We start from the raw sequence: 20,326 nt of genomic DNA on the forward strand, positions 1-20,326 counted from the left end.
AAAGTCGGCTCTGCCTGTGGGAATAGAGACCATCCAACGGCATAGTCAATAAAATAGAGGCTGCAACACTACGAGTCTTCACAATAAAACTTTAACTAGTGCCTCAGGGTCATATATCATGGCAGAAGGCTTTTTCACAGCTCCCCTTTACGTGTCCTTCCCTTGGGCCTGAGGACAGTCGGAGGTCTGTGTGAGAAATCAGGCATCATTCAATCAGAGCCTGAATCACTTAATCATGTTAACAGATAATCGGAATATAATTACAATGGAGTCATTTTTCAAATGTGTCACACTGCATATAAATCTCTGTCTCTCCATGACAACACAATCAAATTAAACACTGTGGTTGTGGAGTGCCCCCGCCTCCCCCTCCCAGTCCAATATGTCCAAAAGAAATGTTTCATCTGTGGAAATGCTCACCTGCCACTAGCCCATGTCAGTAAGGTTCAAGCCCATGTAGTACTTCAGGAAGTTGATATTGTGCATTATAGTGGATTAATATGCATTAAACTATCCAAAAATATATTATGCTTCTATTATGTTTGAGAAATACATTATTTGGTGGCTCACCTCTTTCCTGCGATCGCTGTTATCTCTCTGCAGATGCCATTTGATGACAGCATGTGGAGAGCGGGCCTGACACTCCAGGAAGGTACTGCTTCCCTCCACCCCATACTGCACCATCTCCAGAGTGTTCTTATTTGCTGCAGGGCAGAGAGAGGCATATCCATGGCAACCAAAACACTCATTACCATGAACTCCTTACGACCAAAATCTCAGTTGTAGCAAATCAAAGTCATTTTAGCAATACTGCTTTCACAGATTGCCAAAAAGCTGGCTAAAAACACATCACAGCCCATAACAAGGAAACCTTGAAAGGCAATAATGAGATGTGTCATTTATTTCACTCTTCTGAGGTCATTAATAAACAAATCGAAGCAAAAGAAGCAGAAAAGAAAAGGCATCTTACCGTTGGAGTTGAAGCCTCTGCATTGGCGGATGGGGTTCCCATACTTGACGTCCTGCCTCCGGCTACGTCTAAAGGGGTCAGACCAGTGTTGCCGAATAAGGAGAGAAAAGATAATAAAGCAACCGCAAGCCATTCAAAGCCATTCAACAATACATAAATCCATTAACGTATCAAAATGTAAATGGATCTAACCGCAAACCAACACATGACATTATGTTGTTATGTCACTGCATTACACAAATGTGAATTCAGATACTGGTTAAACTTGTACTTTCACAAATATATGATTTATTAGTGCAGTGTTAACAACAGTTTACCCAAAGACTATGAAGATTCTATTATTAAAACAGAATATAATGCCATTAAAACAGCCATTCAGGCAGTCTAACTTGAGCATCATTCAGCACACCAAGGTCAGTTAGTCAGTTAGTTATGAAGTTAGAGTAGCTCATGCTAACACTGCTGTTGGTGCTCACCTCTTCTGCGAGGCAGAGTAACGGGAGCAGGACTTGCCATCCCAGGCACAATAAGGGTCTCTGGCCAGACAGCAGTCAGCACAGGCCTCACCGTACACATCACACCGGTGAAGAGCCAACTGGGTCAACCCTATTACAGATGACACATACAGCTGTTGCTGTTGAAAGAGAAGAAGATGGAAAATTGTGTTATACACAATGCTAGAGAACACTTTGATATGAAAATTGAAAAAGGGGAAAGAGAACAGCTGCAGCTGACCATTATGGAAATTTTCAACAGTAAATTTGAAGTTGTACTATGTCACTATATATATATATATAATATATATATATATATATATATATATATATATATATATATATATATATATATATATATATATATATATATATATATATATATACATACATATATAAATGTATATGTATATATATATAACATATATATATAACATAGAGCTAAAAGTGCTCTAAATTAAGCCTAAAAACATAATATTCAATGGTTTACAAGATTCTAATTATTATGACCATTATGTTTTTCCATGCAAAAACCCAGATGGATGTAATGACATTAGTGTAAATTCTAGTCTAGTAATCTAATCTATGAGAGCAACAGGCTCTGGATCACTCTGGAGAATATTGAGCTCATCTCTATCAGGTTGCCTTCAACATTTTATGATCAGTTTGAAATTTGTCAGCCTGGCAGGCTGTGTGTAACACAAACTGTCTGTGGAATGATGTCATAGAAGAGGCCAAGTATTGTAATCACATTGAAAGTCAACACTAAACTTTTAATGTCTTTTCCATATTTCTCTCTTCGTTGTCTCCCTCAGACTTACAGCTATTCTGTGAATTATGAGGGGAAGCGGCAGAGAAGCACAGCTGTATACGTGTTGCCTGTGACCCTTCCAAAGTACATTAATTTAATTCTTTTCTTTGGAGGATGATTTCTTTTGTCTTTATGTCAGCAACAGTTAAAACTCAGTTGCACAGACATGCTTACTCTTTTGGATGAGATCTTCATTGTTGTAATCGGAGTAGGGACCTGGATAGAGAAAATAATTTATTGTGAGTACAGTTTGTTACCTTTGTAGCAGATGAAAATGTATATACAGAGGAACGAGCAAATTGGAAAAAGAAAATAAGAAAATTATATCAAAGGAGCAAAACAGAGAACAAACAGGGAAGTGTAAAGGAGGTAACGTAAAGTATAGAGAAGTATAAAATCTCACCTTGAAAACCTCTACCTCCTCCAGGACCAGCTCCTCAGTCTGCAGGTCATCTCTGGGCAGAACGATGACTTTCTGAACCGTTCCCTTGTCTGTGGACCACAACGCACACCTGTCAGCCACATACCTGCAACCTCACACCCTTCCACCTGTCAACAGCCCCTTGGATTCCCATTTTATTCTTTAAGCAACCTCCAACAAGGGATAATCCTCGTATCAACACTGGCTCCACTGTACTCTTCACCTCTGTTACGTATTTTCTCTTCAGTTTAACCTTCACTCAATGACGTGAAGCTCTGTTCCACTTAGTGTACTCACTGCCGCCACCATGACAAACCTCTTCTGTCAAACTCTCTGCTCCCATCTTGCCTTGACCTATCCTTCTGACATTCCCTGGCCTTCCCTGGCATGTTTGATTTCTGTAAAGAGTACCTGTGAGCAGGATATCTGAGATTCATTATGCGTTCTGCATTGAGCCCCAATGCAGGGCTGAATAGCTGCCTCTGACAGCAGCTGAAAGGACACACATTCCTCCACAATGGTTGCCATCGCACACAAACCCATTAGTTTCCTCCCCGTAATGTACAGATGAACAAAGAAGCCAGTTAACTGGCGTGATATGCAACATGTGAGGGCTGCATACTGTGTGGTGGCTGCTGCTCTCAGACTGGGGCCTTATTAAAGGTGCGAGGCATGCAGACAAACTTACACCAGTGGGTAAGATTAAGGTGATGGATATCCTAACTGTAGCCCCCCCCCCCCCACCATTTCTTTTCTCTCCCTCCTGCTGTTGATCCACCCCTGCCCTCCAGGTACAAATCTCCTGTTGTTTACTTCATGTGAATAGAGCGAGGTGCAAACCCTTTGACTGGTTAAATTTCCACTCAGGCACCCAGAGCAAGAATGCTTTTCTGTTAATGATAAATGATTGCAAGGGAGACAAGCCCTCCACTTACATGGGATTTATTTCCAGGGGGGATTTTTCTCTCCATTATTCAGCTTCCCGCTGACACTGTCATTCACCATTCTGACTCTGATCAAAGGGTTCATGAGTTCAGACTGATTTCAAGTACACATTAATCGCTTAAAAATAAACCTAAAAAATCTGTGCTTATTTTATAAGCAGACAAAAAAACAAACAGATTTGGCTCCTTCCCCAAAATTAATTAAAAATTTAAAGTTTAGAAAACACTCACCAGTTCCTAAGAACAGCACTTCATAGTTGCCATCTGCAGCCGTCACCTGGTCCACAGTGATGGTGGTGAACTCATAGTCCACATTGGTCCGAACCACCAGGGGGCGCTTGTGTACTGGGTACACAGCATTGTACATGGCAGGGTGATTCCTCATGAAGTTAATCACTTCATCTGGATAGTCCTTAGTGGACTTCATGTTGGGGGTGAAGGTACCTCCAGGGCACTGAAAGAGAAACAGAATTATTAACATTCTGAGCTTTGGTCAAAACCCATGAAGAAGAAAGTACATAATCACACACAAAGTTACAGTAGTTACATTAGTTATAGCGAGGAAAAAAGTACAAAAAAGTGGCTATGCTGAAACCAGGACCTTGTTCAGATGGTTTCTATTTGAGGTCTAACTCAGAGAGAAGTCGTTGTTATGCCAGCTTGCTGTGGGATTCAATTGTGGGGTCAGTGTGGATTATAAACTCACGGTGCCGGGTCGAGGGTAGGGGATCTTCCCAGTGTAGGCCACCCACTGGTAATTGGGTCCCTCCTTGTGGGCGAAGGGTCCGTTGAAGACCATGCGGATGTCGGCCATGGAGTAGACACAAACTGCCGAGCCTTTAAAGACAGAGCTGTGAAGTCAAGGAAGAGAAAGAGAAAAAAAAAGGTCAGAAAAATGTATCTTACAAAATAATCAAAATATCCCCCCAAAAAATGTATCTGCAAACGGAGCCTGTTACAGTCATTGTGCATAACACAGTATTTGTTATAGTACACTAACCCAGAGACTGAGAAGACTCCATATATCACAGGATTTTTTGTATCCTGTGTTGGCTGTATGTAAACATCTCCTGTAAGGAAAAAAAAAGAATGAAATCACTTCAGTGCAAACATGGATGAAGGAAACATCATGCTGCACAGCACAAGCACTCTTCTTTACTAATATTTACACAGCTTTTAGTCAATCCAACCTCTCTTAGCCAGAGAGACCCTTAGGCTACACCTCCCCGGAAGGAGTGATGCACTAACAAAGATGCTGAACCTTCATCTTTGTTGAAAACACATGGAACCCACTACTGGATAATGACCAAAGTCAATCTTGTGTTGTGTCTTTATGCTTCCATGAGAGTCCCTGAAATCCATAATGTCATCAAAAGAACAAAGGTCGGGGGTTCATGTGAGAATTTTTGTGCTGCTTATTGAATGCTTGTGTGAATGTGGGTGAGTAATTGCCTTCAGCTTGCCCACAAGACTAAGAGTCTACAGCCATGCTAAAGCCTCTATGAGGCTGTTGAACATCCTCATCATGACAATGCTAATATGCTGCTTATAATCTTAATCTAGCATCTTAATTTAGCATGTTAGTATACTAATTAGCACAAACCACAAAGTACAGCAGATGTCAATGGGGATTTTATTCATTTTGCAGGTATTGATCACAAACAACAGTATTAAAATTTGACCTGTTGATGGCACAAAACTAAAGTTCTTACAATCCAGTAGATGTTGACACAATTCACTAAAAAACAATTGACAAACAGACAGACCGACATTGCCATCAGAGTTATGGCCATAGCGTAGCTAAATAAGATGAAAGGACAGTCCAATATAAATAATAAGAGGTAAAAAAGTGAGTCTCTCTATCCAGACAGAAGGCCCTTCCTGCTGATGGAAATATTAGGTGAAAAACCACAGCAATCAACTTTGTGCAACAGGAAACTGAACAATGGCCTCAGGAGGGACACTTAAGGTGAAGGTCTTACTGACAGCATAACACATCGAACCCGAACCTTGAGAGGCTTTATCACCTATCCATCCTAAACGAAGCAATCCAATCCAAGCACCAAAGCTCTGATATTTAGCAGCAGATCAGTGAATTCAAACAGTCTGGTTCTCTACGGTCTAGACTGGAACAAAACGATTGCTGAACCATCTGAGACTGCTCGAGACGACACAGAAATTCTTTACGATGTGCTGGGATTCTTCCCTTCTTGGGTCCATATCTCATGTCTTCCATTTCGAGGGAAAGGAAATATCTCCTCTGTCCCAAAGGAGAACCGCATCATATAATCTTAAGCCAATTCTGGAGGTCTCTAAATCACCAACACTCACGTACTCGACAGGGTGCAACAGGGCTCTGACACTGGACACTGCCTGATTTAGATGATCTCTCTTAATGATACTGAGGAAAAGTCCACAGCAACAAATAAAGAAGAGCTAAACATGTGATGGGTGATAAGTCTCACTGTTTGGTACCTGACCTAAATACTAGTCCCAGGAGGCAAGTTCACTGCCAACAGTAGGACAAGGGCCTTCGGCACAAAATGGAGAATGTGCTCCCAACCCAGTTGTGCAGGGAAACAACCGCAGAGTAAAAAACATGATTGGTGAGAGAGTCAACAAGCGAGAGATGGAACGATCAAGCTAAAAATATGACTATTAGGGTTTGGAAACTGTGGAAACAGAAGTAGAACTGATTGACACAAAAAAAGGATACCGATTCAGATTTATGCACTTGCAGTCCCTTAAAGACCAGAATGAGAAATTAGCTGTCAGGTTGCTATGCAGATAGAATGATACATGGAGGGTGTGAGCATTGTCTTTGAATGTGAAGTGCTAGTTTCTGGTCCACAGTAGTGAGTCTGTACAGTCAAGCCTTCCTCTGGGGACCGTCTACAACCATGAGCTCATTCCTGGAGAAAAGGATAAAGCTGAGAGATAGCAAGAACAATGTCCTCATTTCACAGTAGCTACCAAATTCACAAAGCCACACCCACACACACACACACACACACACACACACACACACACACACACCATTATGCCATCTTCTACAGCTGCCACAGCTGGAGCAGTGGAACGGTCATGGGTTAGCATGGACGCAGCACGACGGGCTGTCATGGGTGTCACACAACAGATGATCCTTGTCATGACATACAGCTGTTGCGCTGCAGCAATGAACAATTTACACGCAAGGACACAGTGTGTGAACATGGAGTCAAGATACCGGTGAGGCCGAGATAGAGCTATCACGGAGAGTCGCTAACAGATCAAGGCTTCAGGAAAACATGGGGGAACAATGTGATTTGCTCTAAAAGCTATCCTGACTTAGCTCCAGGGGAACTTGTATGTAAATACCAGCAAGGAAAGGATCCAGAGTCCACAACCATTTTTCTTATGTTTGTATGGCAATAAAATCTCAGCTGCCATACACGCCATTTCCTGAAATATGATCACATTTTGTATTTCATTTAATTTTTAAAAGAATCTGCTGTCCAATCCTCTTAGTGCCTCTCATTCTCTTCACATTTTCTCTTCTAATCTCTCTTGGTCTGCCTTTTCACCTCTCCAGCTATTGATCATATACTTTTTTTTAAAGTATTCCACATCTAAAATACAGGAGCTTCTTTTTACTTTCGTATGCTACTGAGTAAAAAGCAAGTGATTTAAATCCCTGTTGCTTCATTTAGGAACCAGTTTACAGGTAGAGCCAATAACTGCTAAATATTCCAACTGTAAAAACTCCCCAGGTCTCAGGAGTGCTTTGTACATGAGACTACCATGCCAGGAATACAGCTGGTCTGGACATTTCAACAAACTTCTCAGTCATTTTATTAAAACTCTTAAAGAAAGGGAGAAAGTTTAAGAAACTTCTCACTCAAGCATGGCTATATTTCTAAACTTGTCCTGGCTTGAAACTGTTTTCAGCAGTGTAGTGTAATGAGTCTACAGAGCGTCCTCACTACATGTGGAATGTACGTAGAAGCTTAAAGAAGTAGTTTAACAATATTGGCTTTCTTGCCAAGAGTTTTGATCTGGATGCAGTGACTTCCTCCACTGGTTTCATCGCAAACACTGTCACCTTTAGATTTTGTTTTTTATACAGATAAACCATATATAATATGTCAATTATAACCTTTTTACACCAAAATTAGCACACACTGCATATGCAGGTTTTTTTTTCAATTAAACAGGGTTAGTAAACTCTTGTGTAGCCCAAAGACTGTCTTAAAATAGACCAGAAATGCTGTTCTGGTTAACAGCATTGTGCTGGGCAGGTGACGGATGTGTTTGCGGTGACAGATGTCACAGCACAGATATAAAGTCCCAGCTGACGGAGTGTAAGCCTAGCATGCTAATGTGCATACATACATACATATATAGGTATCCACAGGTAGAAACAGATGAAAGCGTGCTGATTGTACCATTAGTGGGCTTTTTGTCTTGGGGCTTTAGTGAGCTTTAGAGGTACTGGTAGGTTGATTTTGTTACCTTTGGACAGAGCCAGACCAGCTTATTTCTTCTGGCTGTACCTTCTTATTAAAAATACAGTCATGATAGTGGTATCTAATCATATTTCTCAAAATGTCCAATCTTCCATTTATAACCTACATAAAATGTGCAATAGTTAAAGAACAATTTCCGCTTGTGAAATTCTACAATCTCCACTTCCTGTCGTAAACTCTCCAGCGACAAAGCTTTATAAACATTCAAACTAGACAGTAAATGTGAAGTCATTTGCATGAAACTCAATTGTATCCAATTAGTGTCCCCTCTAGGCATCCTTGGCAGTGATGGCTGCTCTGCAAACTGACATGTGCAGTCTTTCCTTCTCCATGGTCATGTCTAACTTATAATGCCTGTCATTGGTCATTCACCATCCTGTTCCACTGCACATTTACAGCCTTATTCAAGCAATATCCTTAAAATCATCAACAGTGCCAACAGCTGGCGACTCTCAGACTCGCTCACAGAACCACTTTGCACAGCACACCCGTGTCAACACTGAACTGACCAGTAAAGACAGAACCGTCATTTGTAATGGCAAAGTGAGCCCATCCCACTCAGAACCGCTTTCACATCGTTTAGGTGAAGTGGCTGCACACGAAAAGGCCACAGAGTTTTCAAGTGTGTGTCACTTTTTCAGTTGTTCAAAGAGGGATAAAATAAATTTCACCTTAAAAAAAACAAAGCAGCGCTTTCAGAGAGATAAAAAGCAAGGAATGTGTCAGCCGGAAAAAAGAGACAAAAAACTATCACCAGATTCACTTTCCATTCTTGAGATTAGTTCAAGAGCAACAGTAGCCTCACGCATCAGTCCCCTATCACTCTTTGGCACTATTTTAAACCAGTGAGACAGAAAGAGAAAGAGCTTTCCCTGGAGAGGCTAATAGTCTCACATTCACAGACATTCCTGTTTTGTGATCTGATCTGCCTGCCATCAGGCCACCCCCTTACACACAAAAAAACAGACACTTTTGTTTAAGACATCTTGAGAGAAAATGACAACTACAGCGGTGGGATTATGTGTGTCATTCCCATTACTGTATGCTGTATGGACTATATGATGGAAGTGGGCTGCCCTATGGGCCAAGGACTGAGCTCTGGTGTGTGAGTGTGTTTGCACAAGTGCTGCAATAGAAGCAGACCCCGTCAAAGACTATTCTCTACTTAATATTTCAGATGTGATCATACATGACAGCAACCTGAAAACGAATATGTTTGAAATAAATCCAGTCATGTCATATTTGTCTTTTTTCTTTGCCATTCAATACCTACTGTCAAAATGATTAACTGCACACAGAACAGATTTAGTTTCTTTCAAAAAACAGGGTGTAAGCTCTCCACTTATAAAGAAAAAACCTTTACTGGACTTTTGGGGGAAAAGTAGTACTTCTACGTTCAAACAAATTTCACTATTCCATGTCACAGATAGACACAATCATGTTTTAATATCTATATGCAATATACATATAAGCTTTTATATTTATTGTTCTAAACACCTGCTCATTCTCTGGACTGTAGATGTCACCTTGGGGCCTGGGGAATAAAAATGCTTTTATTTCCTATTCTGACAGTTGACCAAATGATTGCTCAATTAACAGAGACAATAATGTACAGATAAAAAAAAAACACCTACTGAAAAATCAGAGTAAAAGACATCACTAGTCTGACAGCATGTTTTATTGACCAGGAAGTCTATACAACACCTCCCACCCACACCAAGTAACCTACAGACCTCATCTGAGAATAGTGAAAGGAACCAAAGCGTAATGTCAAGGTTTTGGTACTCACGGAGCTCATCAAAATGCGTCTCCATGCCGTCGGCCCCTGGCACCGAACAGATGAGCCTGGCCTTCAGGAAGGTGCTCCACTTGTTGACCAGACAGCAGTGGCCTCCATCATCATTCTGTATTCGAGAGGGTGGAGACACAGTTTCTCCATCACTCGCTCAAACTCACATCCTAATGAAAACAAACCCAGGTGGAGCCACCCACACACAATATACAGTACATGTTGGTTTGCAAAGCCAGGAAGCTAAAAGGAGTGGGGGTAAACACTGTCTCCTCCTATTTAGACTCTTCCATCTGTGGTGGAGCGAGGCCAGAATCTATCCCAGTAAGAAAGAGCTGAGACCAGTATGTGCTTTATAGTCCTCCTCCATAGTCAGCATCTTTAAAGAAAGTCTCGCTCATGAGGAAGCATGTATCTTTTAATATTTCTTTTTAATGGTGGTTGCAGGCTTCACATTCTTCACGCACTTCTGATGAATCCCATTTTGGGGGCTGAAATGTTTTCTTAATTTCCAGTGTAATTACAGTATTGTATTTTTGGTGGTGTCCAGGGTGCCGCGGATGGCACTAAGAGTATCCAGATGCGTGGCGAAGTAAGAATGACAGGACTGGGTCTCTGGAGGCCGTGGCAGAGCCCACTGAGAGGGGGATGAGTGTTTGTGTGCCGGGTCAGAGCCTGACCCCCTCAAATAAATACAATGGGGAACAGCTGAGGTGATGAGCACACATACGCCACATTTTCTCACTCATTCCCGTGCTCATACACCCGCCGCAATGCTCACACATGCACGCAAACCTATAAGGGGACACATACACTCACACTCACACTATGAGGTGCCAGATAAGCTACCCAGAGACAGTTGTTGTTATTTGTTTGTTGCTCAGCTTGCTTTGTATTTCTAGAGCACGCAGGCTTTTGTCGAGGAAGTCTAGTTTAAATGATTAGGACTCTAAAAGACAGGCAGTGAGTTATTTGTTGGCGTGTACACTAAAAGCGCCAAGTTTTTTAGGACTACCAGGGAGTAGAGGTCAGAAGATCACAGGGTCAAAGGTCAAAGGGCAACCTCACAGACAGAGGGATGCATTGTAGACAGGAAGGTTAAAGACACATGTGGATTCCAGCACATCAGCGTTGGCCAAATACAAGTTCTGCGCCCATAAACATTCAAACCCAGTGGGTGACTTGCCTCAGGAGACTCCAGCCTGTTTTTCATATCCATGCAGGTTTTCTTTTAATTATGTTTACACCAACACAAACACGCCTCTCACTGTGTACACACCAGGCAGATGCGTCCTATGCGGGACTGGGTCACAGGACTCTGGCCCATCTCAGAGGACTTCTCCCGGAAGAAGAAATACAGCTTGTCGTCATTTCTCTCCGCACTGTCGGGGATGAGGTGTACGTGGATGAAAGTGGGGTCTGTGGGGAAAAGAGGTGGTGAGTGGTTTAGGTAGAGGATGACTTTGGGAAAACATCTGGCTAAAATATTTTATAAACTTTCGGCATTTCCTGTTTATCACTTGTTGAGTGATTCTAAACATATGCAAACACCAGAATCTCTTCAATTCAGCTTTACATTTGGAACCCTGTTTGGGATTGTATGCTGAAAAATCATGCTGGAAGGCTGCACAAACTGGTTGAAACCCCTATGTATCATTTGTAGGTTAAATAGGAGGACAGTTACCATTTAACCATCTGGAGTTGTACTGATCTGTTCGCATGGCGGTCTTTGTCCCCAAAGTACGGAAAATGGCAGAGTCTGTTCCCATAAAGTCAACATAGACCCCAGCATACAGTTCACCATCTGAGAAAGAGAGAAAAAAGTTAATTTTAGTGAAATTCCTTGACTCTGACATTATTCCAGCACCACCCTTGGCACAAAACACCAAGGCTTTGATTTAAAAATGTATATTTAGAACCCAACATTTCAGAACTCTTTATTCCACCACACAGAAGCTCAGCATAACAAAGTCATCATCTACACATTTGTGTTCATTTAGACACAAAGTGGATAAGTTAATGATACTGTATAATCAAGATGCAAGTGATCATTCCTCAAAAGGCTGCAAGGCAGAATAATATTTCACAGGTCTCTTTTTTTTTTTTTTCCTAGAACGGAAGTGTAATTTGCTTGGAAGGTTTCTGGAAAGGAATATCTAATTGGTTATTAATTACAGGGGAAATGGAAACAGCCTTCAATTGACTATTGGCTGATCACGTCCCCTTTAGCTGCTGTTGTATATATATATATATAAAAAGTAATTTTGGAAACAATTTAGCTTCAGTTTCAAACAAATGTAAACCAAAGCAGGCCTCTTATTTCATGCCAACTAGCCTACCGTGGATTTTGTCGGCTGAAATCATCAACTGTCATTAACAGATTTTATTACCTGAAGCTAGCTAGTGTAAGCTAATGCTTATGCCAAAAGTTGAGAAGTTGGTTTAAAAGTCTGTCTCTTTTTAAAGTTCTATTCTAATTCATCTTTAAGCCTGTAAAAAAGTCCTACATATGCAGAAGTTCACAATGAAATAAGGAGCTGCATTGTTAGTGTATTGTAGGGTAGAGCTAGTTAGCCCTTGTATTACAGTACAGTACTATAAACAACATTGTGATTGTTTATTATATGTTATTTACAGTATTAACAGTTTCAAAAGGTGCTTCATGCTTTTACTGGAGAAAAGGATTTAAGGATGAGGAATAATTAAGTTTGGCTGAAGTTACGGGACCAAGCATGACAAGCTGCTAACGTTACTCTTAACTCTGATATAATATTATCATAGCTCCCACAAGGTGGATGTTCCTGAACGCAACCGCATAACCGCCAAATAATGTATTTAGACATGCCCCTTGCCTTTGGAAAAAACATGGTTACTAGTGGTCACAGTAACCACTGTAAGCTTGTTAGTCAGATGTACTAATATTTGCAATTTACAGTTTAAGCCATCCCTTACACTTCATTTTCTCAATTATAATTGGTTGAGTAACCGAGATTTTTCGAAAGTTATTCAAGGTTTTACCAAAGTTTTAGTCAGTGCACAGCAGGTGAACTGAACAAAACATTTTATTTGTGTTTCAGTGTAGTACACTGCAGACAAGAAAAATGTTTAATATATAAAGTGGTAAGGTGGTAATGGTGCAGTGCAGACACCTTTGGTGTGGGAGACCTGGGTATAGTGACATATTCCACACATCCCTGAGCAAGACCCTTAACCCTTAGATGCTCCAGAGGCATGCGATCTCTGATATATATAGCAATTGTAAGTCGCTTAATTATTAAAGACTACATGTGCTTGTGCTTTAAAATGGATTTCTATGAATTACTCATTAAGATTTGACCATTTCTTTCAAGGAACTTTTTGTGGAAACAGCTTGTTTGCTTGGATTTTTCTGGTTGTCTTCTTAAAAGTGCGGGGCGGCTGTGGCTCAGGAGGTAGAGCGGGTTGGCCGTTAATCGGAAGGTAGGCGGTTCAATCCCTGGCTCCCCCCTGGTTGCGTGTCGAAGTGTCCTTGGGCAAGATACTGAACCCCGAATTGCCCCTGGCGGCTATTCCGCCAGTGTATGAGTGAGTGTGAATGTTAGTTTCCGTTTGAGCACTTAGGCTCAGTGTATGAATGTGTGTGACTGGTGAATGCAGATGTAGTGTAAAAGCGCTTTGAGTGGTCGAAAAGACTAGAAAGGCGCTATACAAGTACGGAGCATTTACATTTAAAAGTAAAATATAGTGTTACCGAAAAAAATGCTCAAACTTCCCGAAACAGCCTTCACACACACTCCATAAAAAATATAAAATATGAGGACATGTGTGCAGACTGACAAATGTATTCAACAGGCTTGTTAAGCCACAGGAAGTCAAGGTGTTGGTTCTACAGCTGCTGCAAGGGCCCCACTGTAGAGCAGGTGTGACTGTCATAGCTCTCGGAGATGGAGTAAGGAGACAGCAGGAGGTGGAGCAGAGGAAACAAAAAACACTGTCCTACCAGCATTATATTCAATGTCATGGTCCTGGGCAGCGCTATATGGAGATTGATGATGTATCATTAAAATGTCCACGGATGATGGGATGCCTAATGTGGCGGAGAGCTGAACAGTCTGTGGTCAGTGGTAAATCTATTGTCGTGGTACAGGGTTCTTAATCCTTATCAACACTAACTACAGTGTCCCTTGTATGATGCTAACTGGTGGAAGTGGGAGGTAAATCCATCTTGGATGACAGTACTGATTCCATACTGGTCAGCTGGCACTGCGCTAATGTGGGAAAGCAGTGCCAGTGATTTACACCCGCTGTCTCACCCCACAGAGAGAAGATTGCCTTTCACTGATGGCAACTGTGGAATCTGGAGCTGACTAAGTGACCTTGGGCAAAGGGACAGAAGACACCAGCGTCATGACTACTACAACAGATATTACTATAACAGGATGGATAGATAGATAACAAAAGTGAGAATACACTTATGTCCACACTCTTATATAGTAGAATACTTATTATATAATTTATTTATGATATTTTGGTCTAATAACTCTCCTGAAACATACCCACATTAGTAAACTAAAAGCAAAACTAACTTAAGTGTAACCTCCAGATTAGCTTCAATGCTCATTGTTATTGATTCTCCAAATGGGCCTCTACTGAAGGAATGAACAACATTTTTCCAGAAAATATTCCCTCATTTAATGTTTTGATGATGGCAGCGGTGAGTGCAGTCTAACATGATGATCATTTTCATACCCCATCACACCATTCAGTGACCCCTTTTAATTGAAGAGTCTGCATTTGTTATGTTTCTCCACTCATTTATGCGGGGTTTCCCTTTAATTTGTGACCCATCTGTAAATTTGAATGTTGACTATTACAACACATGCAAATACTCAGGCTTCATGGGAAGTAAGCCACTAATTCACCAATGAGGGATTCACATATTAATAGGTGCATGTTATTGTGCTCATCGCCAACCTAACAAGGAAAGAAAAAGTTCTAAAGCTCTAATGATTGGGCCGATTAAACTAAGCAGCTCACTGTGGGAAAGGGGACACAGAATTGAAAGGACACTTGGCCTCAACTTCTTGACTTCTTCAATGGCAGGGGATAAATATTTTCTGTTAACAAAGTTTGCCAGAAATATAAATTGTGAGTTGCAAGAGGACCATATAAAGAAACAGGAGAAGAAAAAGATGAAGAATCCATAAGGGATGTCAATGCCATCGCTATGAAGACCGCTGGGCCTGACTGTACCCGTGCTTACTCCCTCATGTGAGCAAACCAAGATGATACTCACTGATCAAAGCTGACACGCTGTTGAGCTTCGGGTCATAGGAGCACTTTCCCTTCCCAGATTCCACTTTGCCCGGCTCCAAATGGAAGATTTCTTCCTGAAATGGAAAAATCATATGGAGACGGCAATAAATTCAGCACTCTTCATCTTGTCACTGTGATTCCCTTGTGTAGGGAAAATGAGGCACAAATGTGCTCCCTCTGACTCCTGTGGGACCTTTACGGCCTGACGGGGGATGAAGTATTTGAATAATGAGCGTGCATTCATCCAGAAAATACATGCGGGGAAAGCAAGGAATTTCATATCCATCTCTGTGCCACTCTACTGAGGATAACAATGTGTTGTGGGCTGCTTCTCTCAGCATAATAAACTGTGTGCCAAATATCTCTCAGCTTCTTGGTGCCCATGGCTGTGCAGGCCTACTGCTGACACCTGTAATCCAGCACAGTGAAAACAACCTGGGATGGAGGCTGGATGACTGATGCTCACTGCTTGTGGCATCCCTGCACGCAAGCACTGAAAGGTGATTGGCAGGAATTTGAGTATGAAAGTGGGGGAAAATGAATCAGTGGCATGCAATGACATGTCCTGTAGCCCCGCCTCAGAGACCAAAGCATGTCCAATGCCCATTTTTCTCTCCCGGTGGGTACAGAGATGGAGACATCTCTGTCATTGTCCATCAGCACTAAAGCAGGGGAGAGAATATGGCACTGTGCCAAACTCACATCATTGGCTCATATACACACACGCACACACACACTTGTGCAATTCCCTATTCATCTTTGATTAAAATCACCACTCGTGCAAATCAGAAGGTGCTGGCAGCTCACTCCGAGCCATGCCAGATGTTGATGTGTAAAAAAAGGTCACAAACATTTATGTGTACCAGAGGGAAACTGTGCCCTGAGCGCATTTTTAAAACCTTGCTGTAAAGTATGACCCTTCAGAAAAGTTGCAACATATTTAAAAAAAAAATCAGACTACAAAAAACTTGCAACATTTTCAAAGTGTCCCACTTCACCTAAAGCCGTTATGTCCTTCATAAGTCTCTTTCTGTGTTTCAGAGTGCTTGGAGAGCTCAAACAGTGGAGACATGTTCAAGTATGTGGCTCTTTTATTTCCTTTGCTGCACAGCTAGTTGGCTACAGATGGCTGGTGTTTGCTCTGGGCTAACAGAGCCTGCTGTGGGAGTGGGTCAGATGCTGACTAGTCCTGCCGCCTCTGTGGGAGATACTGCACCACATTCCTACAGAAGGTGGAGGGCTCGGTGGGGTGAAGGACTGATGGGTGGGACACCCTGCATTGTGTCAGATAAGCGGGATGAATGATTCTGGTATCTGATGTTCATGGAAGCTGCTAAATAGATACTAAATAAAAAATTAATATGCCATGCAGTGAACAGCAGTGAAAGCCTGTTTAATTAAATCTGTGCCTCGCAAAAGTCATCAGAATTTTTTAGCAGCCTGAGAAGCCATTTCCACATGATAACCCACCTTTCATGCAAAATATGACATTTAGCACAAATGCAAAGCACAAAAAGGACAATGGCAGATATGAAGGGGTGCTCAGACAATGAGGCTTACACAAAGAAAATATTGTACGAGTGAAACACGGGAGAGACAAAAGGACATGAAAATAAATGCGATTCCATACTACACAAAACTTTAAGATTGTGCACGGACTGGAAATGATGCATGCCAAATGTTTCAGAGACAAGCGAATGATGGTCAAATTAAAGATGGTATGGAGAAAATGTGCTCAGACACAAAGAGAGGGAGTGGCTGCTGGTGACCACGAGCCCAAGCAGTATGCAGGGCTGCGGTGCAGACAGGGCCCACATCGCACCTTTAGTCCAAGTGTCTCGTGCACCGCGCTGGGTTCAGCTGCGCGGCTAGCCCTTCCTCTGGCTTGGGCCATCTGCAGATACATGGACGTCTAAAACAAGAGACAGCAACACAGTCTGGATGTTACGCCAAAGATGAGGAAGGATCGAGGACCTTCCCCACCTCCATTTGCATCGCTCGAGTCTGTCCTGACTTCCATACATGATGTAAAACCCCTTAACCCAATAGTATTGAAATAAATGTAATGCAAGTGCATGAGGAAAATATATATGTGAGTGTGCAAGATTGTACAGGGAATGTGTGTAGCTTTATTTGACCAGATGGTCAAAAGGGCAACCACAATAATCCTCAATCCTGTGGTTGAGTCAAGAAAGTCTCTCACAGTATGCTACATACAGTGTATTCTCCTCAAATCTGCTGCCAAAGAAAAACATTTGGCTATTACAGTTTACAAAAGCTAGAGGCTCCTACTTTAAGAATAAACGCCACAGTGGAGTGATCAAATGAAAACCATCCAAATTAATTATCAATTTTTTTTAATGTATGTCAAGATATCTGTGTGCATGCATCTGTGTGGAGTGAATCATGTCATGTTTTTGCAATCATAGTGCAAACTCCCCAGCCCAGCTGAGAAAGGTGCTCATGGGGGGACGAATCAGACCTGTCGGTTCAATGTGACGGAGAAAAAAACAGCCTTCTCATTAATGGACTAGAACTGGAACATTCCACTGGCCCCATAACGGGAGTTCCCACTTCCAATTACCCAACGTCTCACATGGTGGAGGCTGGCGGGTGGCCTGGAAGGATGCATGAAGGGGTGGATGGTGAGGGAATGGATGGAGGCCCTTAGTTAGTAAAGGGTCATGTAGGAACCGGATGCAACAAGGGACTCATGCAAGCAGCACTTGCCATTGCAATTTCTCCGCACCGCACTTTATATCTCAAGGGAAAGTCCAATGGGAAATTTACTTTTTATTTGTCCTTTTTAAAAAGTCCCCTGGTCATCATTAGGGAACAAGTGTGATATTTAAAGAAGAGTGAGGTGTTAAAGGGGAGTATGGTAGTGATGCCTGGTTTGGTTTAGGAAATTCAAGAGCTTTAACAGCTCACTGGGGATGACAGCTGTGTGTTGGTAAAGCTGTGGTGGCTGCATTGCCAGACACAGAGACATGGTACCTCAGGCAGGCTTAATGATGGAGGAAAATCATCGTAAAGGGAACCTAGCGTAAGGTGCATGGAGTAAGAACTTGTGTAAAAATGAGAGGCCGAGCAATGCCAATTATGATGCAGAAGGAGAAAAATATTTGCTAAGTTGACAGAGAGCTTTCTTTCTTGGCTTGTACATTCCTCTAGTCTTTAATCCTAACCTGAGGCTTGCGTCCACGGTTGACAAAAGTACAGACTGGATTATAAGCTCCTGTCCCACAGATGTACAGCTGAGTCCGGTTCCATGGCTCGATCAGACGGATGAAGTTTGCACACTCATCCTGGAGACAGAAAGCCCAGACACAATTAAACTGCAATAAACATCTAAACACAAAGACATTCATAGTCATATTGGTACACATCCTGCAGATTTACCAAATGCTCAAGTGACAAAAAAATTAACCGGTACTGCACCAGTACATAATATTGTGTGTGCATCTATATATGTTTGGACAATATATCAGTGGTGTTGTGCTGCCCACTCTGGCCTGGCAGAGAGGACGATGGTGAGATTGACTGGACTTCTCTGCTCTAATCCATTCCTGTCTCCTTGGCTAGACAGAAGGGAACCGACGCTTTTACTGGGCCAAGTCCGAACTCCACAGGTGAGTGCTATTTTTACAGGTTCCTCATATTAAAACCACTGTGCACAATGGAGGGAGCTGTATGCTTTTAATGCTCTACATTTCTTTTTTCAGCCTATCAAGTCGATGGAAATCAGCTCAGCTGAATGACCCTGCTGAGGCTATGAGTGCTGTCAACAGCCATACTTACATTGGCGTCTTTCCCACTCACAAGGCACTCCATCCTTCTTCGTTCGGACACTGGCCAGTGGATCTGCCAGGGGGAAACAGAGAACATTTTATAGTTACAATCCAACCTGTTATACATCACTGGCATTTATGAGATTTCTAGGCTAAAATTGCAAAAGGGATATCCACCCAGGCTAATATTAGTCCGGTTGGGATTGTTATAACCCAATTACAGTGTTTTAATGACCCGACACAAGAAAAAGTGCACTCCAACAAAAACTAGACGTGAGCTTAACAAAATGGCTGCTGCTGGGGCAATAGAACAGAACATTTTGCCCCTGGGGCTTCTGTTGTAGCACTGAGGTAAAGGCGCTTGCTTCATCCCAGTGTAACAGCCAATTTGAGGGGCCAGAGTGTAGGGGGAGGGGAGACCGAGCATGGGAATGGTCTTACGATATGTGGGTCCTTGTTGATGTCATGGAGGTCCAGGGACAGGATGTGGTCCTTGCTGCCAACATACATGCGGTCATGGTCCTCATCCATACGCAGGATCCGATAGTCAGATGTGTTGAGGAGGTAGGCAAAGTGATGAGCAGTGCCGGTGGATCTCAGCTCTGTATGGAGACAGAAATATATCCATTAATGACACTTGTGGTGCACATGCACATTTTAACACACACATGCATGCACAACTGACACATTCCTCATGCCACTCCTGCAAGCCATGTGGAGTTATCTGATGGTTTTCCACCAGCACTGTTGTAACTTAACACCGCACATTAGAGACAAGCGCTACTGAGTGTCTGTCACACTGTGTTGATGGCTTAATACCGCCTGGTGGATCGGAAGATCTAGAAAGTCTTTCATCATTGGCTGTCTCAGACACAGTTACAGATGATGTTTACTACGAATACATACCATCTATAAGGTAGGGTAAGGTGGATCTACTGAGTTTACATGGGTTTAAGCTGCTCCATGATTAGTTGGACACCGCTCTCTGAAGGTCAGAGGAGTGTGCGACTTTGGCAACACAATACAGTCCACATGTCCTCTCATGTCAAGAGTAACCCAATCTTCCGACAGCCCTGTGTTGGAGTGTTTGTTTGATATGTTCTTCTTGGTTCAGCAACCATGAACAGGCAGGGCAGAGAGGCCACTGCTAGGACATCATAGGCCCCATGCCGCACCATAGACAAACACACACCTCCACAATCTATAGGGGAGAGGCATTAGAGGGTGGCACTCACATATTGTTGGACAAACACAGAGGTTTCACTCAAACAGCAGGAAAGTCCCATTTCACTGTTTAGCTTTATTC

General features: G+C 42.3%; 1 protein-coding gene across 4 annotated transcripts in view; it reads right to left on the minus strand.

Moving 5' to 3' along the window:
- Window positions 1-20,326, minus strand: part of LOC119886646 (semaphorin-3F-like) — a 60,924-nt gene that overhangs the window by 4,016 nt on the left and 36,582 nt on the right. The window contains exons 3-18 of one of the 4 annotated variants that reach the window (XM_038697526.1): window positions 19,462-19,622; window positions 19,031-19,093; window positions 18,418-18,537; window positions 17,052-17,141; window positions 15,210-15,303; window positions 11,619-11,738; window positions 11,214-11,353; window positions 9,935-10,049; window positions 4,641-4,710; window positions 4,347-4,491; window positions 3,872-4,094; window positions 2,679-2,767; window positions 2,450-2,491; window positions 1,447-1,604; window positions 971-1,038; window positions 571-704 (exon numbers count right to left, since the gene is read on the minus strand). In XM_038697526.1, coding sequence (XP_038553454.1) covers window positions 571-704; window positions 971-1,038; window positions 1,447-1,604; window positions 2,450-2,491; window positions 2,679-2,767; window positions 3,872-4,094; window positions 4,347-4,491; window positions 4,641-4,710; window positions 9,935-10,049; window positions 11,214-11,353; window positions 11,619-11,738; window positions 15,210-15,303; window positions 17,052-17,141; window positions 18,418-18,537; window positions 19,031-19,093; window positions 19,462-19,622 — 1,832 coding nt within the window. Of the gene's footprint in view, window positions 1-570; window positions 705-970; window positions 1,054-1,446; window positions 1,605-2,449; window positions 2,492-2,678; window positions 2,768-3,871; window positions 4,095-4,346; window positions 4,492-4,640; window positions 4,711-9,934; window positions 10,050-11,213; window positions 11,354-11,618; window positions 11,739-15,209; window positions 15,304-17,051; window positions 17,142-18,417; window positions 18,538-19,030; window positions 19,094-19,461; window positions 19,623-20,326 lie in introns of all 4 variants that reach the window. The other 3 variants (XM_038697525.1, XM_038697528.1, XM_038697527.1) reach the window with 3 other exon arrangements.

The sequence above is a fragment of the Micropterus salmoides genome, unplaced genomic scaffold (assembly GCF_014851395.1).
Source record: "Micropterus salmoides isolate LMB-PRFRI ecotype aquatic unplaced genomic scaffold, ASM1485139v1 Ms_hic_scaffold_4, whole genome shotgun sequence".
In the NCBI taxonomy this organism is placed as follows: Eukaryota; Metazoa; Chordata; class Actinopteri; order Centrarchiformes; family Centrarchidae; genus Micropterus; species Micropterus salmoides.